This window comes from Patiria miniata, unplaced genomic scaffold, assembly GCF_015706575.1.
Source record: "Patiria miniata isolate m_02_andy unplaced genomic scaffold, ASM1570657v1 HiC_scaffold_5, whole genome shotgun sequence".
In the NCBI taxonomy this organism is placed as follows: Eukaryota; Metazoa; Echinodermata; class Asteroidea; order Valvatida; family Asterinidae; genus Patiria; species Patiria miniata.
The window spans coordinates 38,320,265-38,345,540 of NW_024037072.1; the positions used below are offsets into that span (position 1 = coordinate 38,320,265).

At 41.2% G+C, this 25,276-nt stretch overlaps 1 protein-coding gene across 3 annotated transcripts in view; it reads right to left on the reverse strand.

Annotated features, from left to right (window-relative positions):
* Positions 1–1,837: 1,837 nt before the first annotated feature.
* Positions 1,838–25,276, reverse strand: part of LOC119740252 (protein Smaug homolog 1-like) — a 43,128-nt gene continuing 19,689 nt past the window's right edge. For 2 of the 3 annotated variants that reach the window (XM_038215505.1, XM_038215506.1), the window contains exons 3-11: positions 19,778–20,356; positions 18,617–18,934; positions 16,574–16,683; positions 15,147–15,233; positions 13,165–13,366; positions 11,804–12,008; positions 8,890–9,112; positions 7,141–7,333; positions 1,838–5,896 (exon numbers count right to left, since the gene is read on the reverse strand). In XM_038215505.1, coding sequence (XP_038071433.1) covers positions 5,859–5,896; positions 7,141–7,333; positions 8,890–9,112; positions 11,804–12,008; positions 13,165–13,366; positions 15,147–15,233; positions 16,574–16,683; positions 18,617–18,934; positions 19,778–20,356 — 1,955 coding nt within the window. In that variant the 3' untranslated portion in view covers positions 1,838–5,858. The remainder of the gene's footprint in view (positions 5,897–7,140; positions 7,334–8,889; positions 9,113–11,803; positions 12,009–13,164; positions 13,367–15,146; positions 15,234–16,573; positions 16,684–18,616; positions 18,935–19,777; positions 20,357–25,276) is intronic. The other variant, XM_038215508.1, reaches the window with a different exon arrangement.

The following is a 25,276-nucleotide window of genomic DNA, read 5'->3' on the forward strand; positions in this document are numbered from 1 at the left end:
TCGTGGTAAGAAAAGTATCTTGGAACAAGTATCTTATGTGGATCCTGCCACATTGCAATAGTATGAATGCATTTGTTTGGCACTTGCCAGGGCTGTTGAAGTTCAAGTGGTGGGTTCGAACCCCGACCAAACTTTCAATCATTACGTGAACTCAAAGCATTAAGTTGACCCAACTGAACACCCTGATCTTCAGCCAATAATCTTCAACATTTTTGATTTCACATGTTAACCCATAACATTTGGACTTAAGCTTAATATTCTTCGGTCTTTGTTCGATAACTATTGTTATTTGAACAGCAAGTTCAGATGTGTTTCGTGTCAACAATCATCTTGCTGTTTTCTTCAAACTCAACAGCCAAGGTTTAAGTCTTATCGCTAGATCATTCTGGGCCATATTTCATGGCATGCGCGGCATTGCCTTCTGTAGACCAAGAATATTTTCCAACTAAAAAACCCCAAAGGTTTCCAATAATACTTTCCATATATCATGGATTAGCAAGACATTTTGACATGTGCCCATGCTGGTACTTTCTGTGCTAGATCGCACAACGGTGATCATAATTGCCAAATCCTGTGGTAGCATCCATGACACAGTACCCTGGTTTTACATAATACATATTTTTAGCTCATGAGAATACAGATATTACGTAAGATATCTAGGTGATTATTTTGGATAATTTTGAGTAATAACTAATATTCTGTTATCAATTTGGAGCATCAAATAACAAAAGGCGTCTTTCATTAGTTCAGGGTTTGTAGGTTTAGAAAGGTTTAGAAATAAATCTTCAATGGCTGTTAATAAGCCATTTGCGAGTTACCTTTACCCTTTGGGATTTACATTTGAAAAACATCTGGTACACTGACTTGCTCAGAATGCTTGGCACATTTTAACTTTGAATTCGCCAGACCAAAGACACTGTTGCTAATCACAAGATTCGGGGCAAGCTCTTGCATAGTTACGTAAGAGATGCTCAGCACCAATACATTGTTCACAATGGGTGAGAATGGCACAAAGACAGCAGACCATGCCGGAGCTGGGGGTTGCTTGCTAGCATAAGGCTTGCCCCAAATCACGTTGATTTAGTAACAGTCTCTTTGGTCAGGAGAAAGCAAAGTTAAAACGTGCAAAGCACTGGATGAAGTCGGCATTCCAGATTTTATTCAAATTGAACTCGCAAATGGCTTATTGGCTAAACAGATTTAAAGGATTTCCCAAACGAAATTTGTTTTGTATTTTCTACATAATCCTAGCTACTGCTAGTAGATTTGCTAAGACTGGCCGACACTCAAACTTAAACAGTATTACAAACGTCACATTATCTTTGTTACGATTACCTTCCACTGTCCCCATGGATTTCAAGACCAGCTTTTTATACAAACTTCTATCTTATCTAATCAAATTACTTGTGAATATCAAGGTATTTCTCTAATCAATATAAATGTCTGCTACTATTTCTTCATCTTTGTCAATTCAATTATACAGGAACAAACAAAAATAATCAACTCATTTAAGTCCAGCTTGGTAGTGATAATATCAATGTTAAACCAGCCATGAATCCATCATGGGTTATTTTTATCGTTAACTCTTATTTATGTTTTATTTTTACAATATTTCTCCAGAGAATTTTTTTTTAATATTTCTTTGTTTTACCTCCAGGGCATTTTGTTACATAGTATAACGTTGAAATCAACAAACGTAATGAAACAGAGATAACCATACGACACAATATTTCAAAGCAGCACTTTTTTTTTGTTAGACGATATTTACACACAAAAAGGAACTATGCATCTGATGCCAAACTGAAATACTGTAGCCCAAACTAGACTTTTTTTCTGGGACTGATTTATACTGTTGAACAAAGAAATTGACTGGAGTGGGGCTTGGACAAAGCCTGTCAGCAAGCACCTATGATATGTGTGCAGATCATTCAACACAAGAGTGCGTCTTAGAACTCAAGACTCTGACCATTCAGCGGGCGTCTTCTATCGGGTCTTCAGTAACCCGTTGTCTTGCATAAACACGGTAGCAAATTGACCAATCAATAGCTTAGGCAGAACCTCTGCTTGAAATGACGTCACAATGTCTAAAGTCGACTCAGATTGGCAGACGCGGGGTTGTATACAATTTTCATGCACACACAGCAGACATTAGTGCGGCGCGTGCCGGCTCCGTTGAACAACGGATGATACTCGGACTGGGTTTGAACTGCACCGGTGCTCTACCAACCAATCAATCCAGACATATTTTGGCCTTTTAAAAAATTTGATATTGAAAATGTTGGCACATGAGATTCCAGCTCTTTAGCTGATCCAAATTCTTTGTTTAGAAATCACCAACAGAGTCAGTTTGTCCTGAAAACTTCAAAATCATAGAATTCAGAACTCCACTCAGTCAACTTTAGACTTGAAAAAAAAAAGTGATCACATTATAAAATTTGGTAGCATTGCACAGCATGGGATTATTTTAACAAGTGGTGTAAGCCCACATGTGACAGACAGAACAAATAACAATGCTGGGGATTATGCAAATTCAAGTTCCCAAAAAATCGACCACAAGACTTTTAAACACAAGTTTCAAACTACAACAGACTAAATGCACCATGTCGTACATGTACCACCAGGGCAATCAAGAACAAAACATACAATGCTAAAGCAAGTTAGTTGTGGTCAACTTTTTGTTATTGAAAATAAGCACTAAAAACAACAACTATTTATACTTTAGATTCGCTAGCCTTTGTCTTAATTACGAATTTTGTTTTTAACCATGGCTCACAAGTTTACACAAACACCGATTAGCCCCCAAAAATTCTGTCCTCACCATGTCGGAATAACGTTTTTTTCTTTCTTTTTAAAAAAATAGAGTTAAAATTAAAACCTAGGTGTTCCACAACCACCAGGGTGTGTGTTTGTTAAATGTTTACTCCTCTCAGAGGCACTGTTTTGTACAATGGTTTCTCCCCTAGATACCTTAATCTATTTAGTGTTGAGCTAATACTTGGACTGCTATAACTAGTGCACTACCCATAACAATTGTACGTCAAAGAACAAATTGTGCATTACCATCACCAGATGTACAAGTTTTCAAGCTAAGAATTATTTCAGCAGAGGTAACGATTTACACTGTACTCATCTTGACTCTTTATCTTGGGGTCATGATTTTCATTTTTTTCAGGTTTTTAAATATTTTTGTATTGTTTTTGGCCCTGTTCTTTGACGAAATTGGCATTTTCCTGCTAAAAAACCTGTCTTTTGGCAGAATTGGTAACAGGTTGTATTAAAATCCACCAAGTACATGTATTGTTTAAAGCAGGAATCCTCAACTGAAAGTTTCAGTTGGGACTTTCTAAAAATGCAATTTTTTAGGGTTGGACTATTTTGCCATCAAAGGGACTTGGTGTTGATGAAACCAAAGCGCCACTGTAGAACCAGGGCCCAATGTCATGGCACTGCTTACTGCTAGGCGCTAGTGACAAAAAATATGTGCTTACGGTTAGCATATTTCAATGGTTAATCAGGAATGTTGGCGTATGCGTATACATCCATTAACTAAGCATTTTGTGCTTACAGAGTTAGCACAGAATTGTTCTGCTAACTGTTAGCACAGAATAGTGATCGTAAATTTGGCAAGCGCAGAATCCTGTGGTTAGCAGAGCCATGAAACTGGGCCCAGGCTTTTCCCAATAGATTCATTGATATTAAGTGACGATATTTGGACAAATCAAGGTGCATAGCCCCAAAAAAACATGGGGAAAAGGGCTCATCTGGTAGATGTTTAGAAGATTTGTTGAAATAAAATTTTAAAACAAAGTTACTCATTCCGCTTTGCCAGTGTCTAGCTACGAACCTAGTATGGCCTAGGATTTAAACGTCAAAATCCACCTCACTACAAAAAAAAAAAACCACCAGAAATCAAATAAAAGATTCTCTTTTATCAGTCGACTGAAAGATCTCTCTTAACTTAGGGGAACGAAGTTTCACAAACTTCTTTTGAAATGCTTAAACGTCAATTGTACATAGTTATATCATAGTTTATATACACATATATACGCACTTGTTTGTTTTTATACATTGATCATATTCAGAGTCCAAAAATATGAATCGAGACCGACCAATAATGTCTTTTTTGAAGCAAATATACAGCATATTGTAAGTTTACATGTATGGATCGCAGTTAGGAAAATTAAAGGAACAAGACATATACATAAACATGTACATATACCCAGAAATTTTTGAGGGGTTGAAACTGAAATTTGGTTCCAGTAAAAGAAAACAATAGAAAAAGAGAAAAAGATTTCTAGTGATGACTGCCACAAATTTTTATGAATGATTTTCTTGGGGGGGGGGGGAGCAAAAATCAACATTTTAAGCAGATGTGGAACTAAAATTAAAAAAAACAAAACAAAACTGTAAACTGTGTGAAACGCCAATTGAGAATGCTTCACCAAAAAAGTCAAAATAGTTAAAATTCAGAACAGAACGACTTTTTCGCACAAAGGTCCCCCACCCCATAAAACTGAGTTACATGTAATAATTTGTCAAGAATTTTCTCGTCTTGAGAAATCATATCTAGAAATTAAATTAAAAAAATAAAATAAAATACAATATGGAGATTCCTCCATTTTCAAAACTTAACGATTTAGACAAACACTTGCTTTGATGTCGCAATATTGCTCTTTTCAAAGAAAAGAAAATAGTTACACTGGTTTCCTTGCAAAAAAGAATTAATAAAATAAATAAAAATAAAATCAAATAGGCTGATACCACTGAAACTGTGACTGAATCTGTAATTTTTGACTGTACTGTCTTCAAGGTACCTGACTGAGACAGCTTGGTATAACACAACTCACCAGGAGTTTATGCCATCAACCATTAATGTGCTGGTGAAATGTACATCTGTGTGCAAGAGAGATATATTTAGGAGGATTAGATGCATGTGCGTAAGTCCAACAAAAGGTCCCTTTTTTGTCCACATGCGTAACAGCATATTTTCTGTAATTATATAATCATCGCACAGACTAATAACATAAAAATTCTTGTGGGTATTCTCCTTGCAGATGCCCAACAGCAGAATAAAAAAAAACCACTGAAATCCATGAATATCTTAAGAGGGTTGAGCTTTGTAATGGTTTCTTATTGATCTTTTATGCCCAAAAGCATGGATTTGCAATGCAGACAAAACCAAGCAAGATTACAAGCTAAATAAAAATTACCTGCTGGGAGCCAGTCACAGCAATGTACACTGAATGGCATTTAGCTGGTAACATTTTTTTTTCAACAACATTTTTCACTTATCAAAATCCAACTCCATCAAAGTCCAAATAAGTTGTAAATCCCACGGGCATACCATTTCTTTTACATAATTCAACTGAAGAAAAAAAGAAGAAAAAAAAAGAATCGGAACGACAAACCAAAATATGGAACAAAACTGTGTCACACTTTTTTTTTGTTCCGCAAGTGGTAAGTTGAAGTAGACACCTGTAGCTTAGGAATACAAAGATCAAAAGAGAGGAGTACATATAATATCATGCATGATGACAAGAACAATTTGATATCCATTAAATACCGATATACAAAATTTTGGTTGATTAAAATGGCGGACAAGCACAAGCCCTGTTTGACAGATCCATACAACACGTGTTGTGGTTCAAGACGTATCTGCAGTGCTTTAGGAATACCGTTTCAGACTGTGGTCCGATTGCCTCAGAAATCCATGGACGCTGCCTGCACTCAAACGCTGCATGGTGATTGGAGGGGTGGGGGCGTGGCTTGGCTCCCATCCCTTTACTCGTTGTTTTCCCCCCGAGAACGATACCCTGAGCTTCCTTTGGAATCCTTCTCGTCACTTGGGCAAGGCGTCTTCAATTTCTGTTGCTTTTGTTGGGATGTTCTCCACCATCTGATTGAAGAAAGAATGATTGAAATGCATACAAAATGGAGTTAATTTGAGCTTTGGAAATAGCTCCAACCAATCTGTTAAACTGGAAAGCCCTCAGAGAGTGCAAAGTCCGCAAACCTTCGCCAAGGCTAAACATTCCCCGCCATATTGTGCCAATGTGTGACCCTTGAGTGGGGCGTGAGAAATACCCGGATGGGAAACAACCAAGGCGCGATGACTGCGAGTGTCGGAGAGCGCCATCTATTGACATGCTTGTCAGTACACCCACAAGAAATAGTCGCATAAAAGAATCCTTAAAAAAATCCTGCATCAAGACTCCGATCCGGATCACTTCCAAAATCTAATCGATTCGTACATTTGTACCAAGGGCCACCCCTAAAACAATTTTTATGCAAATCCATACATAACTTTTTGACTTATCTTGTTAACAGACAAACCAACCAAACAACCAACAAACCAACCACACAACAAACAAACAAACAAATCCGATGAAAACATAACCTCCTTGGCGGAGGTAATAATCAATAGTGTGCATGGATTGTGTGCAGGGAGTGCGTGCAGAGCTGTGAAGTCAATGTACATTTACCTCCTCAGTGGTGATCATGTAAAAAACAGAGCCGATACTGAGGGGCATGTGAGCACCATTGCTCCTGTGTCTGTCTCATGCACAGACGCTACGGGTCTGTGACACGACAGTAATGACTTGCATCCAATTTCAAGAAACTTTACCCAATGGTGTAACTCAACCGTGCGCCAAAATTTATTATGTAAATTGCGCAACATTTTACGCTGCACGACATTTCGGTTATGACACATTTTTTAAAAAGTTTCACGGTGCGTAAGTCCGTGACTTGTGCAATAAATTATGGCGTAACTTGCAAATTCATTTTAGGTGGAGAAGGTGTGGCGTAGCGACTATTAAGCAAAATTTTGTGAAATCGATCGTAAGCTTATTGCGCAGCTGCGCAACAGATTGGTTGTGTTAGTCCAACGCACGGCGTAAGCTACACACTGTTTCGTGAAATCAGTTGCAGGTCACACATACTCACACATACAGTTTGTGCGTTATAGTTTGTGCTTTATAGTACAGCAGTGATGTAAACCTTCATAAAGAAATTCTGCTTCTGAAGTTAGTATGTTTTTTGCTCTGCTAGATTCTCCACGAAATAAACGTTTAAAGACAATTATGTGCTTAGCAGTGCGTCAAGCTGTCGTATCATACCAACGCTGAGGAGACGACTTACCGGACAGGGCGTGCTCCGTCATACTCAGACACAAGTTCTCCAGCCGATTGGTCATCTCAGGATCCCCCATGGGTTGGTTGATGGGGTCCTGCAGGGGCTGGACTTGGTAGGTGTACGGCTGGGCGGGCTGGGATGTTCTCCTGATGGGCGCCGACTTGGTGCGCTGGACGCCAATGTGTGGGTTACCGGGAAGCTGAAGAAGAGACAAAGTATTGTTTGCCCTCAGCAATGTATAAATCGGGAGTATGACTGAAAGTTACAAAATAATTTAATATATGTTGAAATCAGAATATCAATGGCAGGTTTTTGCAAACTAGTTTCTTTTTTTGCATTATGCAGTTAAATGATGGAAACCATCTGCTGTTAAAAAGAAAGCACGAGGCATTAGTGTGTTTTCGAGCACCAGTACTGCGAAGACTGTGCAAATTCTGAGAAAAGTAAGTCTTTCATAAGTTGTGTGACCAACACATAGAGCTCACGTTATTGAACATGGGGGCTATTTTATGCACACTACAAGCTTTCAAGCAGACCCAGGTGAAAAAGTAGAACAGTAGGATCAAAATTTCAAACAAACGGGACAAAAATAAGACTTTGGAGGACAATATCAAGGATAAAAGTAGGACTTTGTTGGGCTTTCAGGAGTGGTTTTCATGGATACCCATGTCCATAGCATCATGAGCCTCATTTGGCATGTACTCACAACATCCTAAACCACACGTACGCTCTTGGAAGTACAGTTGCAGTACTCCTGCGCCCAAGCCCTTCACTTGTGCGATTTAAATTATGACAGTGTGTAACGATGAGATTTTTATTTTTCAGAGTTGTGGGACAAAAAAGTAGGAAAGAGTAGGATTTCAGGACAAAAAGTTAAGAAAAGTAGGACCAAGGTAAAAAACTTGGAAAAAGTAGGAAAAGTAGGAATTTCAAGAGAAAAAGGAGAGGAGCAAGGTAAAAAACTAAGAAAAAGTAGGAAAAGTAGGAATACTTGAAAGCCTGACATTAACGTGCCAATGTTTAGATTTAGCATGCACAATGTTGCAAAATAGGTGATGTTCTGTCATAGTTTCATGACTAAGTCTAAGAACATAAGGGCTACATGTTATCCTTCAGAATCCTTGGCAAGGGCTCATTTAAAACAATCACCAAGTCCTAAACTAGTCCGGTTCCCTGACCATGTTGTCATTCAGACTTCAAATATGAGGACAGGTAGCTAGCGGTGAATCTTCCATACATCAGGCGGTATCCCGTCTGATGTATGCAAATAATATGCATGACGTATATAGGTCTGAATCCCGCCTCCTGAAATGAAAATCACAACGGTAATGTTTGCCTGCAGCCAGCCTATTGCAAAATGGCAATAGGCTGCACCACCAATGTACAATTTCGGAGGTGATGAGCTTCGATTTATGCTGAATTCGGAAGTCTCTGGCAAATATCAAAAAAAGAGAGAAAAATTACTGTTCAGTATTTAAAACCTATGCAGCTGAAATGCTTGAAAGTTACCTTCAAGGAGACACTGGTGATTTTGCGTACTTTTTGTAGTAAGACAAGAGGGATTTTTTTTTATTATCGTGTGTTCAATCCCTGTCCATGCACAGTTCTTAATAGAGATTTGAAAATAAACAATCATGCTGTGCGCACAGAGGTGATCCAATCAATGGCTTTAAATGGGAGCTAGCTACCGGTCCCCATATTTTTAGGGGGGGGGGGGAACAGTCTAGTCCTAAACTAGACTGTTTTTTGGTTTACCTGTCTAGGTTTCATGTACATGTTGGACGTTTGCGTCGGTCGGAACAGCGCTGGACTCCCCCCTCCAGTCAACAATGAGTTGATCCGTTGAGGATGAGGCTGAGCTGGACCCTGAGGTTGAGGCGTTACAAACGGTTGGCGCGTTAGTCTCCGGTTACCGGCCGCTCCCTGGGCAGCAAACAAGCTAAAGTCGGTAGGGAAATTGGTGCTGTAATGGCCCCACCTGCACAAATAACAAACAAAAGGCAAACAGCAAATTATTAGCACTGCTGCGTATTCAAACAGTCTTTGAGAAAAAAACAAATATTATTTGTGGAGAAGTTGCAAAGGCTTGACCATTTTGTCTAAATCTGTTAACTCAATAGATGGATGACAGGTTTTACTTCCATTAAGCCTAACCTTCCCAAATCTTCCAAAATGCTATTTGCAAAATGGAGCATTTTGCAGGGTTAAGGCTATATGGCAGAAAGGTGTGGCTGATTTTGGAGGATGCACTGTGTCAAGGTCTTGGGCCGGACCTTGTGTTATTTATGCTCAGCCGTGCACAAATGTAGGCCTAGCTTATACTTTTAATCCTGTGCACTGCTCCAGGATTTCACTGGCTCTGCCTCGACATATTGACAGTGATTGCTGGAGGACTGTGCAGGATTGGAGGTCGTGGTCACCACTCCAAAGACCACATTCAAGAAATAACGGAAGATTGTCAGGATTGAGGCTGTACCATTCTTTCAATGGGGGCGCTGTTCAAATCCGAAGATTATGAACACTATACAGTGTACATTACAGACTAATGCACAATTACCCCCTAACCAAGCTGGCTCTGTACGTAGTTTGTGCACAGGCGAACGTTCTTACCAGTATAATTTTTTGGGTGTCAGAGCGGGGGTGAGGGGGGGGGGGGGGGGGTGGGGGGGGGTGAGAGTGAGGGGGGGGGGTGAGAGGGGGGGTGAGGGGGGGGGTGAGGGGGGGGAGGGTTCACATAATTTTTCAGGAATTTCTATGATTTTTTTGTTTTGACAGAGCTGGGTTTTTCTTTTACCCCCCCCCCCCTGGATCTACGCCTGATTCTCATTTCATTTTGCCTGGAATTCACATGACAGTGACAGCAGCCTCCCTGCGCAGCCTCGTGCCAAGTAAATGAGGAAGTGACAAATGTACGTGGCTTATTGGAGTTGGCCGCGGCTACCAGCGCGTTAAGTCGTGAATCAGCGTCACGGGAAGCCGTGAGGCAAGAATTCCTCTGTCTTATGAAATTTCCTGGGTAAAGTCATCACGGAACCACCTAACGCAAGGGGGCACGATGCCAAAGAGATGAACAAAAACAGAAAAATCTGAATGTAAAAAAACAAAGTTGTCTTAATAGAAAACCAAAAGTGGTTCGGCAGAGTCAACTTTTCAAGGACACCACTAAATTGCTGTAATTGATGCTTTCTTGTCATATTAGCGTGGGAATTAATCATTTCTCATGTTCACAGGATCAGAAAGTAATACCACGGCAAACTTCTGGACTTCCCAGTAATACAGGGTATTGACTCTGAACCTAATAGAAACTGAAACTGAAAAGCAAAAACAGTATTTTGGACTTTCACAATCCCCAGTTTTTATCTGAAATGTTTTTTAAAACAGTGTGTTGGTTTTCCTCTGAGTTCACAAAGAAAACAACACTTTCCCTTTATAGTTAGCCTATCAAAGCATATTGTGTTTCTTTTTCTACGAGGGAGGAACAGTAAGTAATGTATGGACCGTTCATGAACAGTAGAATGGGCGATCACTTGACAGCTGATGAGAGCTCCATGTGTAGGAAACACAGTGTGCATGGTTCTAGTGCGTTTGGCACAAGGTACCGTATGCACAATTAATTTTCATCTACGTGTGTATTTGTGTGGGCTCCAGCTGCCGATTTCACGATATTTTACGCAACTGCGTAACGCAACCGCGTAGCTCCACTTGCGCCACAATTTATTGCATAAGTTTCGCAACATTTCACGCTGCACAACATTTCAGTTCTAACATATTTCACGAAAGTTTTTCACAGTGCCTATAAAGTCTGCGACCTGCGCAAGAAATTATGGCGTAACTTGCGCAACCATTCTAGGTGGCGTAGGTTTTGGCGTAGTGACTGAAAATGACCTATTTTACCAGCAAATCGTGAGCCTGTCATTTGAGCCTGTCATTGAGCCTGTCATTGAGCCTGACTTTTGTGCATGTATGGCTGACATTAATCACGGCTGCGATTGGTCAACGTACATGGGGCGGGGCTTAATATGGATCGGTCTGTAGACAAATCCGGCGGCAGCCATTTTCTGCGGTGGCACCAGGCTGCAAATTTTTTTTTTTCCCGTACACGACATAAGCAAATGGGGTGTACGCTACGAGGTTTTGGACTTTACTTCCCTAAAAACATGAGAAAAAATATAAATCAAAGAAAAAAAAGAAATGAATTCGAACCTAATGAAATTCAGATATTATTTCCCTTTTTAAAAACAATCCTCCAAAGCCGCAAATTAGAAAAAAAAAAAAAAATTGGAAAAATGTGGTTTCGAACTCACAATCTCAAAACCATGGCGTTATCCAACTGAGCCATCGGAGAGCTCGAAAGCCAACCATAATTCATGGCATTATATAGCTGCGTTCGTATAATAAAAGTATTGTAGAGAGCGCTCAACAACCATCCATATGACGAATTTGCCACCACGCTCACGCAAGTCGCGCTCAGGTGGTACACACGCACTCTGGGCTCCTTCAACCAATAGAAATCCTTAAGAACACACGCGGCATGCGCGCGAGTGTGACACCACCGCAGTAAAAGCCTCTAATTCTGGTCGCCGGATTCCACTATTGCCTGGGACAATAAGGTCTTTGGTGCAAGATTTTATTTGTGAGGGTAACCCAACTTTTTGCAATAGCTACTCACGTTCTGGGTTGTTTGGTCTCCTGTAAGGACAGCTTGCGAGGGTACGGGTTCCGGGAGAATTTCTGACAGCTCTGACGCCAAGAGACAAAGCGTTTCTTCTGGGCGGCCGTGAAGGCCTCGTGGTTGAGACACTTGTCTAGGAGCGCGAGATACAGGCTGACATTGTCTTCATCCGGTCTCTTAGCAACTAACACCTGAGTACACACTGAAGACAACAAACAAACAAATTACTTTGTGAATTAAGAAAACACGTGCAGTATACAAATACAACTTTGCATTCACAGTTTGACCGTGACCTTCGTGAAAATGTTCAATGCAATATTATCTCTGTAATCAGCTTACCAGCACTTCACAGAGTCACCCACTCAATGAAAACATGGGCGTCCATTTCATATGCTGCTAAGAACTCGGTGCATGGCACTTTTTGACCATTTTCGAGAGCCTAGCGTACAAATGGTGTATGGGCTCTGTGCGCCAACCAAAGAGGGCGCCCTTTTACCTAGCAACGACGTCCCATGGGTGGGACATTTAGCTGGTCGACGCAAACCATTCCTTGTGCATGACGCACGTACACCAGGTGATTTGTCATAGATATGGAATGTACACGCAGTCATGGTACATGGTACAGCCGCGCTTGCGGCAAAATTGGAGTCAGGCAAGATGGCGTCGGTCGGTCACCCCCAACTGTGCTTTCTTTGACGGTGAGGGGGTACTTGTGAACGGAGCGGATAGGACACACTGCATGCGCGTAAAGGTTTGTGCACTTGTAGGGGGAAGTATGCACAATGAATTTTATTCTGAATGTACACAAAGCCATAGTGTCTTCAGGTGAGCGCGACAATGCGTTTGGATGTCCCTCCCAGTGGTCTCCCCCAACTCTCCTTTTATAACCATTGAGGGGGTACTTGTGCACGGAGTCTATATTTGCATTCATGGGTTATTTTACTGATTGTGTATCATGTACAATATAAAAACTTGAGGTAAGCAAACATTACAGAGCTCAAATAATGCAACTCTTTAATGATGTTGCCAAAGTCGACGGCACATTATTCTCTGTGGCTCCGAAAAAAAGTATGAAACATGTGTAAGATGTGTCATTTTTGAAACTTTTGAATAAGAATTCCGTCCATGCACAAAAAAAACGGAAACTTTTTAATCACTCTCAAGAGTTTAGTGGGACATACTAAGTTGTGCGCACGGGTTGTCCGCACTAGTTTACACCCGTATGGCTCTAAGAATACAAAACCTTATTTTCACCTCAATGTTTGCAAAGCCATAGCAGTCAAGAGTTAAGTCTCTCTAGAGGAAGTACATGTACTTGCGAACAGAGTCTATAAACCAGCCTCTCACGGTCAACTCACTTTTGCCCATGAATCGAGTGAGCTGTCCGGGGAAATCCCCCTCTTTGGTCTCTCTCTCGCCGTCCTCGGCCGGCTGTGAAGACGTCGCGTCCTCGCTGGAAGATTCCTGAGGGTCGTATACCTTGATCGGGGTATTCAGCATGCTCTTGACCTCGTTCAGGGCGTTGCGGAGATTGCCAGGGCTGTTGTCACTGACGATGTCCTGAAGAAGACAGAAATTGGGGTATAGTGGGGTAGTTACTATCCTCAAATGTAGGTATTGGGTATTGGCCAAATTGTACTCAATGAGGTGGACTGTAAGTACTGATTGGGGTAGTAATGCCCTCAATGCAGGTATTTGGATACTGACAAAATTGTCTTTCGATCTGGGTGTGTTATTATGTTAGGGTTAAATGTGATCCCATCACTATCAGCCATGCCAATTATGAATCAACAATTTTTTTTTGGTTTTCGAAATGATTTTGAAGCTTCCACTTTTTCAAAAAAAATTAATCTCGTATGAATTGACAGTATTGATAATGTTTCCGTCTTCCTGCTTGATAAATGTTGGTGAGTTGACTAACTGAGTCCACATTTCCTAGGCCGTGTCCGAAACGGGCTTCCAGAGCTACGGCTACGTCTATTGTCAGCGCGTCCCCGCGTATTTTCAATGGGCGCGGACCTAGACCTAGCTCTAGACTGTTGATTCGGATGCGGCCTTAGTTAAATATATTTCTAGCTTCATCTGTAAATGTTGCAAAGTCAATGATCACTTTAAAAAGTATGTTTGCTGACAGACAGACAAACAAATGGAAATGATACAAACACACCCTACAAAACAAAACCAAACAAAACAAACAAAAACAACCCGTAGACACCTCCCTCCCTCCCAAAAAAAAAAAAATCTTCACAATGACACAAAATAAAAGTGGAAAGGAAAAAAAAAAAAAGGCCAGTCTGTGACTGGTTCCCCGCCCATATCCTGCACTCCACCCTACAGACAGGAAAGGATTAATAACCAATGGTACAATCATATGCACGCCGCTGAAGACTTGATGGAAACCGGTGGTAACGATGGCACGTGCTCTACCGGTAACGAGCTCTCATTTCCCTGACAGACTGGGCTTCCGATCACACCATGGTGCAGTTCTTGGCAGGAGGGGGGAGGGGAGGGGAGGGGAGGGGGACTACAAGTCATGAACTGTTTGCTGATGAGTCAGCGGCTGGAGTTTCTTCCTGGTGTTGGTGGTTTGGGGTGAGGGGGAAAGGAAGTGGTTACGAAGGGGTACCACTACCTCAAAATTCTTTTATAAACATGATAAACAAACAACAAACTGTCGATACCAATTTGCGAGTACTACAAAACAGAGGAACCGTTTTTAACTTGATTCATAAAAATCAGGACAAACGCAAAAAAGGAATAACATTAACAATTCCCCCCCCCCCAGAAGTGTGGTCGGAGTCTACGAGCGATATTTACCTGTAGAGCCACCACATTTGCATATTCCCCTTACCGACAGGTTCCATTCGCTAAGAGTTTATACAACAGCACCCTCTATAATGCTACCCACACTGCCCTGCACCATGAGCGCCATGTTGGCTTCCTCTTTTCTCGTACTACAATACATAATTTACAAGTCACACTTTTTCAAGAAGCCCATTCAAGACTGCAGGTCCAGATATTACCCAAAATCTCACATGAGGGGAAAGGCTAGTTGTACGGCAGCTTGGTCTCAATTTCTCATTGATGTATTTTTATAAGAATTCCTGGCACAGTTCATATCGATGTTATTTTTGTATTAAACAGGCGAGGGTTACTTAAGTTTCAGTTGCGTAATTTGATTCTAAGATGGAAACAAAAGTAAGAAATGAAACTCAAGTGCTGCAAAACCAAACCAACCTATTTCCAGCTTATTGCCTGAACTGAAGGTGGTATGTTACCAATACTGCGGGCTGGGACTGCATGCTAATTGCAGCTGAGCCAACACATTTGAGAGGCTCACCTTTTCAAGATTGTGTAACATCAGTTGTCTTTCCTTCAGCTTCTGGATGCTCAGAACAATCTTGTGTCTCGCCCCTTTGGTCACATTCTAGATAAAGAACAAACCAAAAAAAAAAATCAATAAATATCAACTACACATTTGCAAAACAATTTTGTTATAGCCTACAGCAGGTTAACAAATGATCGCTGTGTCATACCACAGTCAACCATCTGAAGAATGGAACTTTGATCAATTGGATTGACTTGGCCAAACATTGTAAAGCTACATGTAAAAAAAGGTAAAGTCTGTCGCGAGCCAATGTGGCTCATCAGGCGGGCGTTTATCTCCGGTTTCAGTAGCATGAAACGACTGAGAATATTTCTACTCCCCCTGGATGGGATGCTAGTCTATCGCAGGTTACTCCCCAGCTAATGCCGGTACCCATTTATACTCCTGGGTGGAGAGGGGCAAGTGGGGGTGAAGTGGCTTGCCCAAGGACACAACATATGACCAGCAGCTTGATTTGAACCCCTGGTCCTCTGATCATGAGTCACGAACCCTAACCACTAGGCCACACACTCTCCACAAAGCTACAATGTACATTTCCTCTGCATTTATCTGACAATCACTGACAAATTGGAAGAGTTGTGCCCTTTCATGAGAACTCAAACAAGCAAATGCTTGCATGAGAACAAGGAAGTCTTTTTGTTAGTGAACATTGCTGCCAAAGCTCCAAGTACATGTAGCTATAAACTCTTCCAGAACTTACTGCTTGTGTAGGCCTTGAAGGCGGAGGGGAAAAAACATGTAGTTACGTGTATCAATGGCTGGTTTATACTCAACACGAATGCACTTTTCTGATTGCTTATCATTTATCATTTTATATTTTGTTGTAGTATTTGGTTTTTCTTAAGCCATCTGTTGTATCTGCATATTGTTATGTTTTTAAGCCAGCTATTCTTACCTTTGATAACTTTTAATTTTTGGCAATGTTTTTAACTCCTAATCTTTTTAATCTCTTACTTTTTTTTTTAATTTCATTTCAATGTGGTCTTTTTTTTCATCACAATTTATTTTTGTATGTGACCATTTCAGTTAGGATCGAGTCACAGTGTTTTTTTTTTACTTTTGTCAATCCTGGCCAGCTTGGATTGGGTTGTTCTTGTTTAGTTTTGTTTATTTCTGTGGATTGCTTGTTGTATAATTGTACTTTGGCCAAATTGTAATAATAATATGTATACATGTACAGTGAAATTGATGCCACAAAACATTCCCAGTGAAAGTCACTTTTGGTTTCTCATCAAGGATGAACTGGCCTGATTTCCAACTAATTTTTGTAAAATTCACAACTTACATCAATTTGAATAAACAAGCCTCAAACTCTGAACAGTCCTTTACAACATATTTTTGCCTGATGATGTTTCATCAAGGAATTCCAGCTAGCTTACCATGGATTCTAGCTTGCCCTCATTTAGTAGCATCATCTCCTCATACGTCATCTGTTGGAACAATCCTGAATACTTGTGTAACCTTAGGCTCTTTAACCAGGACGGCACATCTGGGAAGAAAGAAACAACAGAATTTCATTGGAAGAAAAACAAATGCTTGGTTGCGCTGTTTATGCACTGTATATGTATTTGCACTTTGTCAGATTATATTAGTTATCCCGCAAGCGTGAGTGGAACACAGAATAATGTAGTGCGTGTGTGTCCCACATTCGGCCTCGTGGTATGTGGGACACAGATGCACCACATTTTCTGTGTTCTACGAGCGTGAGAAAGACAACAAATTTATCTTCAGGCAAACTTGACGCACTAAAAGCTTTTCAGCGGTTATCCTATTACACCTGCGTGTGTGTACGAAATGGCGCGCACCTCTTAGAATAGTGACCATGCTGCATGGTTACATGTAGCACTGTTTGTTGCGATGGATCAACCAATCAGGATCGAGGATTCAAGTTTACGTGAAGATTATGGGACAGGACAGCATGCCGATACTAATAACCCTAACCTCACCTAAAGCTACAAACGAAGTCATTGAGATTTTGAGTTTTGAGATTTAGTTGCATCGTTTGTCAAATACATATTTGATGAGTTTTACACGCACACGTACATTTGTAATGCGATATGACAAACCATCTACACATTTGTTTGGAGAATCACAAATTAATACACCTAGTACTAACATAAATGTAGTAGATATGTCAGGCTACGTACAAGTGCTGACTTGTCAGAACTGTGACATCCATGTATGCTCAAGGTAAGCAGAAAGTTTCTCTTTGAGAGAGCACAAATTTTTCTGCTAAACTGTTAGGCAACTCAGTGAAACAAGCCCCTGATCCCATGAGTTAAGCGGTCAATGCAAAAAGTGCAAAGACCCCCCCCCCCCCACAAGAGCTGCAAGTCAGACTGACCACAAGGGTCAGATGACAGCATCAACATGACCGCATGGCCTCAGGCAACCGGCCACCGCAGCCTAGTTTCACACTTTGATTGGCCAGTGCTCCCAATACCCGAGAACAGAGTTTTTGTGCCCGCTTTCCCTGGACTAGTTTTCTTGTTCTTTCTGGACCACCTGTCAAACAAGTATCATTCATCCCATTCATTTCCTGAATGCTCAATCCTTTTGGACATCAGCCCAGCTTCATTAAGCCAGTCACGAGATCTGTCCACTGTTGATGGGCCAAGCGACACTGTGTCATTAACCAGGATTACAGAAAGTGAAGGGGATGGGGTGGGGGGGGGGAGTTCCGAGGGGAAGTATTAACAGGTTATTTCCTCTGAATTGGGCACGATTTCCAAATTTCCTGAATCGGAACGGAATTGTGTAATTGTGTCACACGAGGTTGTCTCTGATTGCTTCAGCGGATCTCTTTCTATTGGTTCAAATTTGATGGTTGTCACTCTCGTTGTGTAATATCCTGTTCCAAATGCCTGCTGCATGTCAGTGAACTCTACTCAGCCATGCATTTTGCTGCGCAATAAACTGTTGCAAAACTCTGTTTATTGCAAAATTAAAAGTTGAAGAGTGCCTTTCAATCTTAGTAGAGTTGATGGACAATCTTGAGTTGAAAAAAATGCCTATTTCTTTCTTTATTTTCATAGAGGTTTTAAGCAAATATACTGTTGCAAAACTCTATTTATTGCAAAATTAAAAGTTGAAGAGTGTCTTTCAACCTCAGTGGAGTTGATGGATAAGAGTTGAAAAAATGCCCATTTCTTTTTTTTAATTTTCATGGAGGCTTTAAGCAAACAAATTTGCGAAGCACACAAAAAATAATGTTTTTAATGAAATTTTCCAACCACAAAGACCATGCAACGGGATTATAAAAATGTATGGAAATAAACTGGCAGTTACTGGTTAAATTACGGACCAAAATGACATGGGTGATTGCTTCTGAATATTCCAAACCCATTATTGGTTTGCTAAAGAAATTTGCCAAGCACATTTGTTTTCCTTCTGTTTAGCAGTTCTTCAAAATCAAAGTTCACCTCTCATGCCGCTGTTCTCCTCAAGGAAACTGTTCCTCTTCTGGAGTGCCTGATGACCGCCTCCGTAACACCACAATCCGTCCTCCCCGTGGGCCTCGGTACTGCTGCCCGACGACGCCGTGCTGCTCTGGGGCGACAGCGGTGCGTGCTCCAGGGGTAAGGACAGCGAGCGGCTGGTCCGAGGCTCAAGCTCCTCCTCGGAGGGCCAATCCGAGGGCGGCTGAGGGGACGGGGTGTTGCTACAGGAATTGGGCGGGGTCAGGGAGTGGCTGCGGCTCTTGCGCGGGTGCATGGGTAACGAGGGGCCGGCGTGGGAACCTGCAAGGGAAGGAAATCACAAATTGACAAAAACATACCAGTGGTTATTTAATATTTGACTTTGCCCTAAACTGATTCACGGCATCCAGTGTTGTTCGAAGGCTTGCAAGAATTCACAAGCTTACTCGGATGAGACTCGAGCCTAGGACCTCCTGCTTAGTGAGTGCAGATGTCGTACCACTCGACCACCGAACTGGCCACTGGTTGGCTGGCTGGTTTGAATCTGATATAGGTGCAGCAACAGCAACCAACCACTATTACTTACCGGTACCGGTACTTCACTTTTGGCAGTCAGTGGTTACTTACAAAACCAGAGTCTGAAATTAACAGAGCTACATGTATATTGTACTAGTCTTGGACAAAACTTACACATCTAGCAATGTTTCTTTGCCTAGCTAATACATCAAGAACATTCTTCACAAATGAATTTGCATCTTACGAAATCCTCCACATTTTTTTGCACATATCAGAATCGTTTTCCAGTTTTATGTAAAAGACATTACAGCCACACTGTACCTTCCCGTTCCTACCATAACTTCAAAACCATCAGGTGAATTTAACAGGATGTGGATGGATTGGGGTTAATAACTATTGCAGAAACCTATGGATAACTGATTCATTTTTTTCTCCTTAAGCCATGATACAAGTATGAAGCTAAATGGGGGATGGGTAATTCCTGTTTTTCCCAAGTTATTATGTTTGACTAACTTACAGTTCTACAAATTGAGTAAGCTTATTTACAAATGTAGATTCTACATTTGTAAGTGTCCCCATTAATATACAGTAAACATGTTTCCTTTTTATCATCTTTTCAAATATGGAGAATGAGTTGTTTGTACTTACTTGAGAAGTACTTACTTGCTACATCGTTGGAGGGGCCGGTAACGTTCACAGCCGGGGGTGCTGAGAGCGTATTCGTTAGGGGCTGGTGGGGCACACAGCTGCCCAGAAAATGTGACGAGGGGGAAAAATCTACTGCCCCTGAGTCCCTGAAAGAAGGCTGAGCCCGCCAACCGTTCAAGCCACCCTGGAGGCCATTGCGGCCAGTGTCTGAGTTCAGTACCCCCGGGAATGGAGAGGGGGACGGGGAAGGGGACTGGGAGGGGGACAGATCGGGCGAGACTTGGAGCCTTGAGGGGAATCCAGCCTGGCTGTTGGTATGTTCCTCCAGTCGGCCCAGCCACCACGCCAGCGAACTCCGGTCCTCGTTGGACAGCGCCGGGTGGATGAGGAGGAACGACAAGACCTGCCGACTCTCTTCCAGGTGCTGGGAGTTCTCCACCGAGTGCAGCAGGATCTTGGGGATGAGGTTGAGGTACTCCTGCTTGACATCGTTGTTGCCGGGCCGCAGGAGGGGCAGATGGGACAAGAGTTGGGCTACGGCTGTGTCTTTGCTCTCGTTGCACAGGCTGCAAACAAAACCTGAAATGAGAAGAATAAAAAGTAGTAAATTATGTACTATATTCGGCATCTTTGTTAGCCTGAACACAGCCTCAAAATATCGCAGGGTCAATTAATCACACCAACAGTTTAGCATTCTGAATAGGAGATAGCAGGAGGCGGGATGTTATTTTTGAAATGGAAAATTGTTCAAAATATTTTTTTTTGAAAATTTTTGGTATTTTTGAAATTTGGGAGACCTACATGTACATTGCATTTGTCCACAACACACTCTCAGGAATTATCACTTTTTTTGGGGGGGAGGGGGTTCAAAGTCTACAATATAATCCTTGCTTTTTGAAATCACACTTGGAACCGTGCCTGGAAAGCTCAAATACCATGCGCAGGATGTGTACAATGTAAATCTTTAGTATGTACATGTAAATCTTCACGAAATCTCCCCCCCCCCCCCAAAAAAATACACCCCCCCCCCCGTACTCATCTGATTTTCAACTATTTCAATTATGTCAATTTTCACTGTATTACAGAAATCCGAGGTACATGTACAAGTACATGTACATGTATATCTGATGTGTTACTCATCTGATTCAGAAGGGTCAACACATCAGTACATCTTATTAAAATACAATGCGTCTCTAGCAGGCAAACAGGATTCTTGGAAGCATAGCTTGTATCAGTCATGCACTCAAAGCCCAGTTCATGGAAACGATTACTGTGTGTACATACGTGTACTAATAGTAATACAGCTATCAACCTAAATACACCTTTGGGAATAGACAGCAGCTGGACACATCCACAGGCACAATCAATCCTTCATTATGTATTCTACCTTAACACCCTCCCCCCTCTCAGTGACAAAACAGAGAGGAATGCCCTATCTGTCAACATCTAGCAAGTGACAGTTTTTAACAGTTTTGTAAATTTGGCTCTTATTGGTAAATTTGACAGGCTGTGGCAATTTTGTCAACTGAAGGTACCATGCCTTGACTGACAGTATACAAATATTGAATGCTTCGAGTGGTGTAGTAAAACTAGCCTCCCGAGGTGATCCATGGACATTCTATTTTCCCGAGGCGAAGCCGAGGGAAAATAGAATGGTCCATGGAGGCTAGTTTTACTTCACCACGAGATAAAGCATTCAATATTTCACCCACAGATTCTGCTTGATTTTAATATTTTAAATTATTTAAATCTGAACACAGTTGAAATAAACTTCAATTTCAATACAAAATTGGTGGAAAATGTATTTCTCTCTTCCAAACTACCCCTTCACGAAATGTTTGAACCAAAGTCTGCGGCGCGCTCTCTTTGGAACAATACGCGCTACGCGCAACACGCACACAAGCATCCATTTGCACACAAATACCGCGCCGTGGAAATAGTACTTTGGTTGCCAATGGTATAGTACTTTGGTTGCTACGGGTATAGTACTTTTGGCCGTGCACAGAAAGATAGCAAAATTAGAAAGTAACATGTGACTCGCTCTCGGCCAATCAAGACACAGAATCTGTGGGTGAGGTGTTATAATAATAGATATGGTGGGTATAAGTAGGTTTACCAGTACTGCTGAGTACCTGGTAATGATTGATTTAATTGAGTAACAATGAAGGCACAAAAGGTTCACTCATGCATACCCCAGCAAAACAGAGGCATTGCCCTGGCAATGGCTGCTACGCATGCTATGCATAAGGTCTATGGAATTGTAGTAAAAGTTGTATCAGTATTCAGGGACACCCTACTGGTATGTACCGCTATCTACCCCTTCAACAGGTTTTGACAGTTAGGCCTACACGTACATGTACAATGTACATGGTTTAATCCATAGGGGTTCTGGAAGTTGGAGACCAGCCTGTACAAAAGCTATGGGAGAGGAAGTGGGTTGAGTTTTTTGACAGTTTGTGACAGTTCTATCAGTAGGAAGGTTTTAATTAATGCTGTAACTTATCTTACATTTGATGTTACATACCGGTATACATGTACATGTATAAACATCTGTTGCTTGTATGCAAAAGTGCAAAAAAATTTTCACATATCCGCTGGACTAGTAAATGTATGTGGTTTTCAAGAAGATGGACCGGACTTACATGTACCGGTACCGGTATGTGTACCGGTACATGTACATGTACACATTCATACATGTACAAATGTACTATGTACCGGTACATGTGTATGCATGTATTTTGATGATAAAGCTAGGGATTATTTGACATGTCATACCCATGGAAGAACTTTTAGTTTTAGACCATACACGTATCTAACCATGTACATGTGGCACACCATTGTCTAAGTGACAAGAAACAAATCTAGCGTTCAGTTCAGTTTGAAATATTTATTTACATTGTACATGTACGGTACTTGTGGAGTAAAAATGCAATAAACCTGCGCATTAAAATGTGCTTTTTAACCCTAACCTCACCCAAAGCTACAAAATACTACTAGTAAGTAGTAAACTGTAGTATGCAGTACTTCAGCATGTAAGTGGGCACAGCACTCATAGTATTTTCTGGTATTTGGTTCCTGCATATAATCTTTGTAGTGGTACATTGTATTTTTTACCCCAAATGAACTCTTTGGGAGTTAGGGTTAAAAGAGATAAAATAATTGGCATCGGGATACAAAGCGTATATTTTTATGCTGGTCGTTAAAATAAAATTCACAAAAACTAAAACTTGCATTTTTAGGCCCTAAATGTATATCATAAAAATAATACTCACAAATACGGCAACAGCTGCATTTTACATTTTGATCTGTTTTTCTTCATAAAATGTTAATGCTACTCTGATACAGCAATAACAGCATGTACCGGTAGGTATGGTATTCCCATTTTTTATTTTTTTTAATTTGCATACCCCAGGTACACATACATGTACCAGTACATGCATTTATTGTGCATATGTACATATGTATGAACATACATACATATCCACATACATGTACAACATACATGTTCATGGATGTATACATGTGCACACATGTACATGTACATTGTCCCGTCTGTACGAAATACTCTTTGATTACAAAATAGTGTTATGGTCACATGATGATGTGATCATCCCAAACTTTCACACAACAAAGCCAAGCCCATCTATTCATGACTTAACACTATCAAAGGAAGTGCATGAACAATGTATGTATTCAAATTAATGCCAAAAAGGTGATGTTACATTTTGTATTTAGAATGTAAATTTTCCTCTTGACGGAAAAAAATAAACAGGGTTCAAATAAGGCTTGACACTTGTCACACCATTGATGTCTACATAAAAATTGCAGAACTCTAACAGTAGCAAATCATTTATATTGCATACATTGCAACGTCCTAATTCTTGCGTGAACTCTAGGAGTCGACACCCCCTGTAATGATAAAGCAGGACACTCCATGGTCCACTCATGCATGTACAGGGATCAGTGACGTAAGCTGATGATATTGCAATACCAGTTAACAAAACAAGAGTCGGTACTCCGCGTAGTGAAGCCAGTGGAATTTGTCATCACAACACACTGCACGAGAGTCTGAAGTTCGTACACAGTAACACGCTTTCACCTTGACCTGATGGAAGTGGGCCAAAGTGGGCCGGGACATCCCACAGGATTCTGCTGTCGTCATTGTTGTTGTTGTTATTGCTCACGATTACCGTCAGACGTTTGCTCATAGACCATCGTCATCATCAGACGATTGCTGTCATTGCTATTTCTAGTCAAAATGGGCTTTTAAAGTTGATACTTTTATGAGGAAAACCACAGGCCAATATTATTTTGTCAATATTTCTGAATACAATGTGATGTACATGTACCTGAAGACATTTGAACTCTTATAATGTACAATGTACATCCTTATTCAGGTCACATACATACACATGTACGGTAGTGTACACATGGAAATGTGGCATTTTTCAAAGCAACTGACACATGTACCGGTATACACATGCAAGGCATGTACATGTACATGTATGTACAGTACCGTACATACATGTACATGCAGGCGCGGTTCTAGAACCAATATTTTTGGGGGGCTAGCAGGGTGGATCCAGAATTTTTTTCAGGGAGGCGTGCTGAAATGTGGACCGGTGTTTTCCAGACACTTAGGCCTCCGAAAATCAAGAGGTGGGGGGGGGGGGGGGGGGGGGGGGAGGCCTCATGCCATATTTTCAATGAGGAGCGCCAATAAAATCCTAAAATCATTGACACTATATTAACTAATGCACCCTTGTCACGACTATTTTTTTTAGGGAGACCGTTCGCATGTACATGTACATCACAATCCTTCTTTTTGCTAATGCAATTTTTTTTTTACGGAATTTATTTTTGGGGGGCTAGACAAAATTTTGGGGGGGCTAAAGCCCCCCCCCCTAGCCCCCCCGTAGAACCGCGCCTGTGTACATGTACATGTACATGTACAACATTGTACTAAACAAGCTCGATTGGATTGTGGAAGCTGCAGGCCAATGAAGCTGCAGGCCAATGATGAGTCATGTGATTGTGCTATGTAATTTCTGGAAGGAGTAGTGTTTTAAGTAGAAAAAAAAACTTCAATGTATAAATCTGCTTGCAAACATTGTTGTAAGGTACCTGTACTGTATGTACACATGTGCAAGTGACAATTTTATACCGTAAACCCACATGTACATGTACACCCCTACGTACCACTTATCAACTTGATGTACACATGTTCATGCAGGCCTACACAATTTATGAGGTACATGTACACTTAATGGAACTGGCTCCTGTAAACTTTTATGAGCACCACATAATTCGCTCTTTTCACGCTTCCGCCACAGGCATGCACAGCCTCGATCTGGCAACTTTACACAATGACTATAGCCAGTTCAGTGATTCCCGTGTCGGGGTTCAGATCACTGAACCGGCTATTTTCATTGTTTAAAATTGACAGATCGAGGCTCTGCATGTCTATGGCGGAGCGTGAAAAGAGCAAATTGTTATAAA